The 13,229-nt window shown below is 40.5% G+C and overlaps 1 protein-coding gene across 1 annotated transcript; it reads right to left on the bottom strand.

Annotated features, from left to right (window-relative positions):
• Positions 1-771: 771 nt before the first annotated feature.
• dhx33 (DEAH (Asp-Glu-Ala-His) box polypeptide 33) lies at positions 772-11,301 on the bottom strand. Its single transcript, XM_004076619.5, has 12 exons — positions 10,892-11,301; positions 10,581-10,741; positions 8,384-8,611; positions 7,273-7,443; positions 6,967-7,152; positions 6,201-6,312; positions 4,481-4,640; positions 4,293-4,381; positions 4,085-4,212; positions 2,734-2,937; positions 2,579-2,665; positions 772-1,376 (listed from the first exon to the last, which is right to left on the bottom strand). Exons 1-12 carry the CDS (start codon positions 11,100-11,102, stop codon positions 1,068-1,070), a joined length of 2,046 nt encoding a protein of 681 aa, XP_004076667.1. The 5' UTR covers positions 11,103-11,301; the 3' UTR covers positions 772-1,067.
• Between the last annotated feature and the right edge of the window lie 1,928 nt (positions 11,302-13,229).

The following is a 13,229-nucleotide window of genomic DNA, read 5'->3' as shown; positions in this document are numbered from 1 at the left end:
CACTGCATCTCTGTCGGCAACACAGAACCGTTCTCGTTGAAAAGAAACAACCCCTTTATGTTAAAAGGCTTTTGTAGGTCATCGTTTGCGTTAAGACAACTCATTAGAGACACTTGCTGTCAGTTTAAACCATATTCACAGATTGGGACTTCCCGGAATATCTCACTATCTTAGCTTGTCTGAACTGTTTTTCTGCACCTCCTGATCAAACTAGCGGTGCGATAAATTGTGGTGAACAGTTCATGATATGCAGACTTGAGCAGAGGATTTGTCTGGAATAATTCACTGGAAATATAAAGCGCTATTTATAATAAGAACAAATAAAATGTTGGATCCCTGGTCAAGAGACAGCATCCGACTTTGATCGATTCATAAACCATGTGAGGTGATTGGACCCGATTTCCGATCATGTGATTGGATCGGGACATCCCTAATTCTTTATAATGCAACAACCCTGAGTTAAGTCAGAACTGCAGGCAGCCTGCTTCCTTCTCTTTTGGTCAGTTGTTGGACTACAGCGCACGTCAATCAGCGGTGGGCTGGTGACTGCTGGGATCTGAATGTTTTGCACTGCTGAGTAGAAAGCTGGCTACGCCATTACGCTGTACTTGTTCTGAAGCAGAAGCCTCAGAAAGAGCTGTTTGACAACCGCCCAACTACAGAGCTTCCTTGTGGCCATTAGGATATACCAAAAAAGCCCTTAAGATCACCTGCGTATTTTCCCAAACTGCCTTGAAAGCAACATTAGATAGATAGTTAGATAATTCCTGCTGCAGGTTGAATAGCATTTTATTGTAAAAAAACTGAAACGGAGAATTCCAAATGGAGTCCTCTGTAAACTGTGTTCCTGATAGGTTTTGTGCTTTATAAAAGCATGCAAACAACTTTAACAAAACATCCTTTTCAGGTGTGTGCAGGAAGCCTCAGCTATGAGGCTTAGATGTGAAGTGCAACAGCAACACATGCTAGATCCATGCCAGCTGGGAGGTAGAGGAGTCCAGAAAACTCTCAATTGAAGAAAATATTCTGCTCTGCTTTGCTAACGCAAAGTTAAAGCTGAAGTCCTGTTAGGTCCTGGTGAGGTGAAGCTTGCGGCCAAAGTACTCTGGAGCTGCTTCCAGCAGCCAGTCAGGATCTACCAGACACAGGTCTCGCATGTAGCAGCGCGAGGTGTGCAGCAGCTCGTTGAAGATCACGTACGCCGGCTTGGCCTGGAAAAGGACGGACGATGGGTGGATGGTCACGGGTTGGTGGGTGTCCAGAGCCAGATAACTGCCATCAAGCTGCAGCTCTGCCGCGTTGAGAAACATCCCATGGGCAAGGCAGCGGCGAACACTTGCGGTGTCTGAACCACACGACTCCAGCTTCAGGTTCAGCTGAAAAAAGGGGGGGTCTTCAGTGACAGGAGCTTCATTATAGTTAAAAAAAAACAAGTTCCTGTACAGACTTCAGATTTTGTGCTCCAACTACAACATTTTAAACAAACATATTTCATCAGTGATTGGGAGGAGTTAAATACTTTGAGGCTGACCACAATGGACGGAAAAAACGTTGTCTTTTCTTGACATGGTTAAACCATTTGTAACATTTAGTATGTATTTACTATGGTGGTTAAAACAAATACCCACACTAGCATGTGCATTTATTTGGTTTGCATTTGTTGCAATGACAGCAAAGTCAGACCCTGAAATGGTCTCAATGTCAATGTTTTGAATGCCAACATGTGCTTTTTTCCACATGTGCTTGCCTTCGATAAACAGTTGTACGAACAGTTTAAAGACCCACTCTGATTATCTTTTAATCTGTTGTTAGTTATGATTATGCCATTTTTAACCATAATCAAACAACCCATGTCGTTTTCTAGGACATAGTTTCTGCAGAGCAGCTGGAGTTCATTAGAAATTCACCCCTGAGTTGTAGTTAGAACTGTTGGCACGTATCAAGCAAGACCCCACTTCCCATTACCCAAACTGAGGTCTATCTGTTTACACGCTCTCCCGCTAGTGTGCAGCCCATCACACCAACCTAACATTACCTGTGTAACAAATATAGCGAGCAACATTGGAGCTATCATCCAGATTCCAGCTCAGACTAGGAAAACAAAGACGTTCATGGATCTATTTGTCTGCAAGTGGATGCATCAGAGTGGAGCGAAAAGCACATTTTTTACGTCACAAATAAGCTCTTTTTCAAACAGATTTCTTTTCGTCTGCTCCTGGTTAAGAACAATTTGAGTAAAGAAATACTCAATAGTGTGCTTAATTACCTAGTTTACAAAGTACCAAAAAAGCTCATTCATCCTTTCTAAAACTAACTTGTTTTGCTGTTCCAATCAGTTTTCTGAAAAAAAAAAAAAAATTCTTGCCAGACAGAAAATGAAGACTTCATCACTTTCATTTGACTCAATTTTTACATTATGAAACTGGACATGGAGTCTGGGAAGTTTACTTGAAGACCTCCAGCATGCAAACAGACTAAAAACATGAGATCAGCTCTCCTCCTAAAACAATTATAAAAGATGCTCAAAATAAATCGGCATTTTTGAGTTCCCAGGTTTGCACTGTGGGTGCAACTGTACCTTCAGACAGATGTCTCTGAGCTGCGCCTGGACGTCCTTTACCAGACCCATGTTCCTGCTGTTGACAAAGTTCTCCCGACACCACTCCTTCAACAGCAGACCTTCATCAGGAACGTGATCATTCTGGTTTCAAATTTCGGTCTCGCCACACTCACCTTATTTCCACTGACTTTCTTAAACGCTCTGTATATGTTCAGCAGTGTCATGTGATCTCCCTCACTGGTCATGAATTTCTTGCGTGCCGCGAGCACATCGTCCCGCCGGGCCGGGGGGTTGTAGAGCACAGTGTCAACGGACAGCAGACACACGATGCTCAAGATCTCCTCAGAACAGGAGTATTCTGGGGACAATAGGATGGTCTGCAGGGGGGGAAAAAAAGTTTATTTGGTTTTGGAACAAAATTGAGCCCAGCGGTGTCTGCAGCTAACTGAAGTTTGAACTAGTGGGACTTTAAATTTGGTCACATTCAGGTTATCATGAACTTTATAAGTTTAATCAACATCAGGTGTGGTTTTTCCCTGATTGGATGTCCGTATCATCATGTGATGGAAACTGAATCAGACCAGGAACACAACTCTACCTAAAATTTAAGGTAGACGTGTTCTCCCTCACATCTGCCAGCACTGCAAAAATGGAATCTTAAGAAAGTAAATGAGCTTGAAGCCCAAGAAAGCGAAGCAGAAGTCTTCTGTTCGCTCCTGTCCTCAGGAGTGCAGCTTCTCTTGGACTCCTGCACTGTCCAGACTCCACATGGATCAACTGGAGCTGTTAGCAGCATTTCTTGCTCTTCAGCACTTCTGTGACGTTCTGAGTGGTGATCATGTTTTGATCAGAACAGATGCCACAATTCATCTGGCAGACTTGGACGTACATGAGAATTCTAGAGTTACAGACTGTACAGTTATTCTATTATTATTTTATTCAAATTTTTCCTCTTTTCTTCCCTGTATATTTTGTGTCTGTGTTTGTCTTTATCCCCCTATTTCCTTAGTGCTGCTACTGCAACTAAATTTCCCTTCGGGGATTAAAAAAGTTGTTCTTGAATCTTGAATCGTGTGTGTTATCACGTGGACATGTCAACTTAAAATAAAATAACAATTTTAAAACATCTATTTTGAAAGTGCAACTGAAGTTTTTATTTTGAAACTCAGACCCGTTTCCCATTTCCCTGGTTTGTTGTCGCAAAATCGACAAGTTGGCGGACTGGAAACAGAACTCCTGCGTAAGGCTTGCATTGTGTTACGGCGAGTCAGACGCAGACTGAGGTGATGTAAACATTCTGACTGATTAATGAAATTTCTATTTTTTGAGTCAATGCTTTAGAGACGGCCTGCAGACAGACCAATGTAAGTTCATCAATGTAAACTTTAGTCCCACCAAACCCTCAGTGTGCACACCAGCCTCATAAATCCGGGACGGGCAATTAATCGATCGATATATTTCCATGCAAATAGCTGATAAAATCTTTTTTGGTCCTCCAAGTTAAAGCAGAGTGAATCATTGTACCTTGGCATATCTAGGCTCCAGAGGAAAGCTGGCCATCTTCTTCCCCAGCGGGGTGAGAAGAACCTGCCCCTCCCTCTTCTCCACAGCTCCCAGCAGCTCCAAATGGTCGACAGCAGAACGCACAGCCTCTGAGACAAACAAACACACCTCACTGCCACCACATCTCCTCCTGTGCAACCACATCCGTTCCTGAGCTTCATCCGCCTACCTGGGGAAGGCTTGGACATGAAATCAAAGTTCATCACATCTGGAATCCCCAGCGCCATGAGTTGAAGCATCACGCCTGCCAAGTTACACCTGCAAGGCACATGGCGGCATTCAGTTTGTGTGATCTAAATGCAGAGACCATGCAGGAGCAGCAGCTGAAAACACAGCAAACTCGGTTTTATTCCCTACCTCTGGATCTCCGGGACAGTCATGGGGAGGAAGTTGTCAAACTCCTGCTCTGTGTACAGACGGTAGCAGAAGCCAGATTCCTCCCTGCCAGCTCTGCCTGCTCGCTGCCACGCCTGAGCCTTTGAGACTCGCTGCACGGCCAGCACCTCCAAACCACTGTCTGAGAGCCACAGCACAGCCACACTCAACCATCATCAGCATCGAAAGAAATGTCACTTTTCAGTGGCTCATTTTACCAATATTGATCTGAAACATGCACACACCAATTGTCTTTTTTTATTAGAAATCTTTAGTGCATTAGTATAAAACTGAAAATATTTCACACAAATAACCAATTTTACATCAAAACCTCAAAAGAAATTGACATTAGAGAGATTTTATCATCGATTGTGCGTGATTTTAAAAAGGATTTTCTTGTTAAAGCTCCAAAAGTGACTTAAAATAACCATCAAAACCATTTCTAATGATGGAAAAAGACCAGAGGTTTTTTTTAGAAGTTTGTAATGTTAGGGGAAGTTTCCACAGTTCTGACTGGGAGTGCAGAAAAGGCCTGCATGGAGCATCTATGGAGCTGCTGTCTGTGTCTGGATGCACGGATGGGTTTGTTCGCTGCAGATTCAAACCCTGTTGGTTCACAAAGCAAGAAGATCAAAAGCCAATCTGAAGAAATACATGTCATGTTCAAGGATTCTGACTGAAGGGAGTCCTTCTTCCACAAAAAACCTCCTGTCTGCTAAATTATTTTTAAGTAAAATAACACAATTCAGATATCTCTCCTTTGATCTTTAGCAGATGTTTGCATCTGTATGACCACTCAACCACTAGAATGAGCCGTTTTCGAAGCTACATGTGCCAACCACATGTGTGAGTCAGGATCTTTATATAAAGATTATCTGATAATTATTGCTGGACTTCAGGGAAACCTGAGATGGCTCCAGATATTGATGTTAACTTTGTCTGAATCCCCAAAGTACTGGTACATTTCTGTCACAGCCATGTGTTATCATCCAATCATTACAGTCTCCCCCTAAAGTTTTCTTTATTTTTGTGTTGAATGAATAGTCTGGGAGCAGAAGACACTAAAGCTGGCACTTAAGGCAGTGGTCCACAAGCCCCAGACTCCGGACTGGTACTGATCCGTAGGTCACTTGGTAAGGTAGCGCAGATAAGAAGAATATTACAAATACATACTTTAACTTAGAATATTTCGATTCTGTTTATTCCCTGATTCTGAAGGAAGTTTTGTTTTTGAAAAATACTGGATTCGGCTGCTCAGACCGCCAAATTAAAAGCCTCAATCTAACAAATGTAATAAAAAAAATAATAAATTAAAACGTATTTGGAGGGTAATAAAATTGTTTTTTTAATTTAAAAAATAGAGTCAGAAACCGGAAACATTAAAAAAAAAAAAATTAACCACCAACTTTTGCCCCATTTGGATCAGTCAGTGAAAATATTGTCTGACAATAAACTGGTCCGTGGCTTACAAAAGGTTGGGGACCCCTGACATGAGGGCTGCCTTATTAATAATTTATCTGATCAATATTTGGGGATATGAAATTATTTGACCAAATCTTCATAGGACAGAGACAAACACTATGCACTGATCTGATCAGTACTGAATATCCGTCAGAATTCCAAATTGTCCCAAATAACTAAAAAGACAAAGGCATAACGATCTTCTGCTACGGTCTTCATTGAGAAGGTGCAATGATCTCACCAGGGTTGAAGCGTTTGGCCTTCACCATCCCTGTGTCAATGACATATTTAATCCCAGAGATGGTCACAGATGTCTCTGCGATGTTGGTGGACAGGATGACTTTTCTGCAGCTCTGGACAAAAGCATGGAAAGCTTCAAAAACCAACATCTTAGAATTCAACTTTTATTGTAAAATCGTTCCATGGGGTCTTTCAATTACGATTATGCAGTTTTGAGCCAAAACAAAAAGCCTTTGTTCTGTTTTTTAAGGCATATTTTAAGCAGTGGGAGCTCATTAGAAATTCAATTCTGGCGCAGAAGTTAGCTGCACTCATTTATCATCTGCTATTTGTTTACACTCACTCCAGCTAGCTTCTAGCATCTCACAAGCCCAAGTTAACATTAGGGTAGCAAAAAAAACAAAAACATCAGAGCTATCCAGCCGTCCAGTTTAGAGCCAGATGGCAGCTCAGACAAGGAAAATTAAGATGTTAATGGATGTATTCGTCTGCAAGTGAATACTTCAGAATTGCAGCTGAGAAGGATGACTTTGTCCCGCACATGGCAACCTTTTTCAAACCGAGGGTTTTCATCTGCTCCTTATCCAATAAAATTTGAATAAAGAAATACTCAGAAATGCAAGCTTAAGCTTACTTTTCTTTATATATGTCCTCCATCCTGAGAAAAATGCTACAAGAACATGTTAAAAATGCTCAAAACGCTATTTTCATTGGAGTGGGTCTTCAAACAGAAAGGGTCCTTTTTCTGATCGTTTCCTGATGCTCACCTTGGGAGCCGGCTGGAACACCCTGAGTTGCTGCACTGGAGGCAGAGATGCATACAGGGGCAGAACCACCATGGACCCGCAGCCGTCGGGGACGTGCTTGGAGATGTCTCGACACGTCCTCGCCAGAGCCTCGATCTCCTCCTGCCCCGTCATGAACACCAAGATGTCGTGAGCTGGCGGTGCCTCCTGAACACAACAGAGACATAAAGAACCATCACTTCACATCAGCACTGTTAAAACATCTATTTCCTCCAGAGAAGTGCTTGTTATTGTAGATTTTTATGTTGGATAGATTAGATGGATTACCTGATGGATCTGGAAGATGGAAACTAGTGCAGCCTGAAGATAGTCTGACTGCTGATGCTTGGTGTAAAAGATCTGAATGGGGTGCTGCCTCCCTTCCAGGTATAAGACAGGAGACTTGTTGAAGTATTCAGAGAACAAATCCACATCCATTGTGGCAGACATCACTATGACCTGTACAGGGAAAATTAAAAAAATATATATAGGAAAAAGAAAACAGCCTTTCAGATGTCTGCAAGGAAAATTGGACAGTCACCAACACACAGGTATGGAGCTGCAACACAAAGAAACGAGACAGAAAACAGCCAATCTCAGACGAGACGTTGACAGCAAGTGAAAATTGAGCATTTTCTTAGTTAAATGCCAAACATCTTTCTCTTCCTAATAAGCCAAGAGATGGGCTGTTTTCAAGGAGTTCAATATCCAGAGGCAGACAAGACATGCTAACTGCACTAAGCTAATTGGAAAAGTGCAGGGTCTTTTAAGATGAAATTCATGGTAATTGGAGCAAAATAAATCTATTTTGGTGCTTTTCTGTTGTATGAGAAGAATTTAAAAGTATGCTTTTGTAATAAAATATCCATTAAATAGTTTGCATGTAATGTCATTATAAGGGTTCAATGCATGCAGGTCTGTGTGTTGGCCTTCACAAATATTTAATCAAAAAAAAGACACCCCCCCCCTCAACAATATTACCGGTAAGTCGATATGAATCAGTCTGTAGATATTCAACAGATGTTTAACATTCAATTTAATAAAAATTGTGAAAGTTATCTCTAAATAAAAAATAAAAAAATGATTTAAAAAAACTAAGATTATTTTGATAGCAAAGTCACAACATCCGGATACTTATAGAAAAACCCAGAACTAAAAGTAAAATCAGTGAGGTTATTCTATAGGATTAAGATTCAGTAAAAACAAAGTTAAAAAAGGTTTTAAAAAGCTTTTTTTTGGATAAAGCTGCTTCCAGGTGCACTTTGGAAACTTTGATTTTCAAAACCTTGCATCTTGTTTTCACACATTTGCTCTACAAACTCTTCCACTTCAGAGTAAAAGCATATCTATAGAAATACTCATGATGTCTAAACATGGAGGACTTGCATTGTCCTCTAACCTTCAGGGGGATCTTATTGAGCTCCCTCCGTCTGCGCTGCGCAGTCTTCACCACACCAAAGAGCACATCTGTGTGCACGGTGCGTTCGTGGGCTTCATCAAGGACTACCACAGTGTACTTCAGCAGCAAGGGATCTCCTATGGCCTCCCGCAGCAGCATGCCATCAGTCATGAACTTCAGCTTCGTCTCAGAGGAGGTGACATCTTCGAAGCGCACCGTGTAGCCAACCTGAACAGAAGAATTTAACAAACCTTTTTAGCTTTACATTGATATGTGTTAGCAGGCTCCTTACATGCTCCAGCAAGTTAAACGTCAAACTTTAAAACAGCAGCGAGCCTCAAACACACATCTCTACATCCACTGCTATATTAAACATACACTTTTAAAGGCCCACTCTGATGAAAATTGTGTTTTTAACATTTTTTACGTGTTCTTGTGGCATTTTTCAGTCATCAAAGAGAAAAGGGGCTACTTTGAAGAACCTACAATACGACATATTTTCAGTTATTTCACACTTTTTTGTTATGTATATAATTCCTCGTGTGTTCATTCAGAGTTTTGATGCCGTCAGTGTCACTCTTCAATTTTCAAAGTCATGAAAATAAAGAAAACTCTTTGAATGAGAAGGTGTGTCCATTCAAATTATGTGAATCGGGATCAGACGATAAAATGCAGTTTGAAAAATAGCTTGTGACGGAGAAAATACGCTAAGTGGGCAACAAGATCCCTGCTACGCTCCGTTCCAATGCTGTTAAGTTTTTGTTTTCCTCGCCTGAGCTGGAATCCGGCTCAAAACTGTACGACTGGATAGCTCCAATATTGCTCGCCATTTTTGTTGCAGCGGTGATATTAGGTTGGGGGTGTGAGGAGCTGTAAGCTAACGAGAGAGAGTGTAAACAGAGAGCTCTCTGCAACGGGGAGGGGAAAGAGGTCATTCCATGTCAATGGTCCTGCCCACAACTCAGAGGTGAATTTCTAATGAATTCCTGCAGCTCTGCAGAAACTATGTATTAGAACAGTGTTTTTTAACCAGTGTGCCGCGGCACACTAGTGTGCCGTGGGAGATGGTCAAGTGTGCCGTGGAAAATTGCCCTCATTAACTGATCTAAAAGCATTTCCCATCTCCAGGAAATCAGCTCTTTGTTCATCCAAACAGGTCCTGATAAAACACTGAGTAGTTAGGAATATAAACGATCATAAAATACTTTTTTCTTTGTGTTTATTTGATTCTATTAAAGACATTTTGATAAGAATGACGGTAACGCGAAATAGCTGCAGCTATAACTGTGTAAGGAAAAGTCCCGCAGCTTTTACTGTCTCCACGACTCCACCAATCATTCTTGAAGGCTTAATCACATGTCATCAGTCTGACCAATCAGAAGTGGTTAAAGTCTCCACTTCCTTGTTCTAATTTAGCTCATAACTCACTCAGTTCCAACAAAAACACCAGCTAAAGCTCGTCTTTAGCGGTGTAGCTTTCCACAGAATCCGGTATCAGACCGTGGAACAAGTGAACAAAACCATGAAGCTCAGAGACGCGAGTCTTTCTGCCGTTTTCTCGCAGTATTCACACTACATCTCCCATGATGCATTGGCTTAATGAGTCGTCCTTTTTACACGTCTTGAAAACACAACGAACATACAGTTTGTATGTAACTTAACTTTTATTACATCTTTTAGAAAAACATCTGCAACTTCCTGCTTTTTCTGCCACAATTATCACAAAAATGCACGTCAGATTGCCGGGGGGGGGGGGGGGGGGGGGCTGTAGATCAAAACAGACTATGAGTTTCTGCTTTTTTTTTTTTTTTTGGATGCTGGTGTGCCGTGGGATTTTTGTCAAGGTTAAAGTGTGCCGTGGCTCAAAAAAGGTTGAAAAACACTGTATTAGAAAACAACACAGAGTTTTTGGTTTTGACTAAACTAGGAACACTTTGATAGATCAAAAGATGATTGGAGTGGGACTTTCAGAGCCAGGGCTCCTTATAGTTCCTCATTTCAATACAGATTGTGGGGATGGAATTGAGTAAACTACTTACACTATCTATGTTTGTCATTTCACAAACATTCAGAGTGAAACAACATAATTAAAGAATGGCTGCATGAAATTTCAGAGCTGTATTTTAGTGGTGGGATTTCTTCAGATCCTGCAGTAATACTGACAGAATGGAGATGACAGAGGAGGTCTTTTACATACCAGTTTGCCGATTTGAGTCCTCTTCTCTTCCGCCACCCGTCCTGCCAGAGAGATTGCAGCGACTCGACGCGGCTGAGTGATGGCGACCATACCCAGACGACCGATCCCGGCTTCATACAGATACTGCGGGATCTGTGTGGTCTTCCCAGATCCGGTCTCACCTGGTGAGGATTGAACATGTGTTCATTTGAGCGCCATTAACAAAAATGAACTTAGTCTAATCATGACTGCTTACTACTTGCTGTGGAGCCTGGGGAACTAGTAAGAGTTAACGTTAACTATGGCTAATGACAGTTAAGTAATAAATGTACCTATTATGATAGCATTTTGAAGTTGTCTCAGTTGGTTCAAAAGGTGCGGCTTTGCCTGGTAAATCGGAAGCTGTTTCCTTTGGACCTCTATCGGAGTGCTCACATTCCCCTTTTTTGGCAAAAGCATTCCAGGTTTATTCCTCTCCAGGCGGAAAAAAACAGACCCCGGCTTGAATTTTTTAGCCGGAGGAGGGTCGGGCTCGTGGGGCATGGTCTGCAGGAAGCCTCCAAGAGAACCAAACTTAACCAGCTGGTTTGTCTGGTTGTTATTACCTCTAGAGTGGAAGATTCGTCTCTAAAAGTTTTGTTTTGCGTGCCCACCAACACGCGACAGAGCGTCCCTGCGGATGTAGGGCGCCTTCTCAAAGACGTCACCGCGTGTTAACGCGGCGCACACGTTTGACGTCATTAACTCTACATTCTTTTTTTGTTCGGAGTGCATTTAAGACAGTTATAATAATCAGAAAAATACAGTAATTTAAAAAAGGGGCATGTATCTTTCCATTTACATAGATGAATGAAATGTTTACATAAAATAAAAAGCAACACCGATGACGTCAGAAATCCCCGAGGCCAGATTTTCCATAAAAAAAAAGAACACCAGGTAAAGAAATAAAAAAAAAGGAATATATAAAACTTTGAGTGACAACCAATTGTGAATATCAGTCCAAAATATTTTTATGTGGTTTCAACTGTAAAAGAGATGTTCTAACATTCCAGTTTCAAAAGAAACAGAATATGCATGGTTTCGATTAAAATTTGAATCTTTTATGTAAAAAATCTCCAACTGGGTAAATTTTAGATATTATTTTAAAATGCTTTTCTTTCATTTTAGGTGGAAGTGGGTACTTTGTGTATAAAGAAAAAGATTTGTCCATTAGGGAGATTTCTAGGTTGCATCTTGTTGCAGAATTTTTTGTTTAAAGGTTAGAGTTACTAATTAATTGTTGTATTTTTTATCTTTTAGGGGAATATCATTAATTGTCAGTTCTGGAAATTGTGGTTTGATTGCATTGTATTGTTGTATGTTATGAATAGGATTAAGTAAAGGCATTGGAATTGCTTTACAGACTTTATTATAACAGTTACTAGAATCCTTAATTTTGTATTTAGTTACAAACTCAATGTATGATAACAGCATTCCATTAGAACGCATCAAGTCATAGAGCTCTACATTCTCCCTCCACAGAAATTAGTGAAAACCAGATGCATTAACTGGGGAATTTTACAAACAATTTAGTATTTCAATTGCTCCTTTTGTAACGCAGGTTTTCTTAGAAAGCCTTAGCCAAGGAACTCTACCTCCAACACTGAATCAAGGAGTGATCACTCTTCTCCTATAACCCAAAAAAGACACTCTCAATATTGGCGCCCGATCAGTTTATTGAATAAGGATTATAAAATGATTGCCTCTGTATTTACTCACAGACTTAAATGAGTCTTGGACTCTGTAATTGGAGAAACCCAGTCAGGATTCATGCGCAAAAGACATTTCTAATAACATCTGGCTTGTGCTGGATATGTTAGATTGCTCACATTTAATAATAGACGAAAGTTATATTCTTTTTTTGGACTTTTATAAAGCTTTTGATTCAATTAATTCCACGTTTATTTTTAGCTGCCTTCACAAATTCGGTTTTGGCTCTTATTTTTGCAATGTAATAAAACTATTATACAGTAATGCTAACTGCTCAGTAAAACTAAAATATGGTACCTTTCCCCATTAATATTAAATGAGGAATACGACAGGGTTGCCCCATCTCGCCATATCTATTTTTATTAGCCACTCAGACCTTGGCAGATTACATAACTATAAATAATTTGAAAGGCATCTCTGTCTTTGGCAAAGAGATTCTCATAAGCCAACTAGCTGATGATACAACCATTTTTTTTATAGATAGCAGTCAAATTCATTAAGCCCTAAATATTGTAAAAGCTTTTTTATAATGTCTCTGGACTATCTTAACATTAAAAAATGTGAATTACTATCTATCGAAAATGACAAAACAGGATCTATATATGAAATTCCCATCAAATAGAGTCTAACATACCTAGGGATTACCATCGCCAAAAGCAAACTAGAGAGAAGTTCTTTAAATTTCAGTCCTGTAATAGAGAAAACCAGAAAAAGTTTTAATTTATGGCTTCAAAGAGACCTGAGCTTAAAAGGCCGAGTACTGCTGTCAATGGCAGAGGGAATCTCTCCACTCACTTACTCTGCATTATCTCTTTACATGGGCAATCAAACACTATAATCTGTTGACCAAATTTTGTTTAACTTTATCTGGAAAAACCGACTGACACCACCACAGGAAAAATCTGCTTTACTACTACCCAC

Source organism: Oryzias latipes, chromosome 14 (genome assembly GCF_053564925.1).
Source record: "Oryzias latipes strain Hd-rR chromosome 14, Olatipes_Hd-rR_3.1".
In the NCBI taxonomy this organism is placed as follows: domain Eukaryota; kingdom Metazoa; phylum Chordata; class Actinopteri; order Beloniformes; family Adrianichthyidae; genus Oryzias; species Oryzias latipes.
The sequence above is the reverse complement of the archived record's forward strand: the minus strand, read 5'-3'. Positions and strand labels throughout refer to the sequence as shown.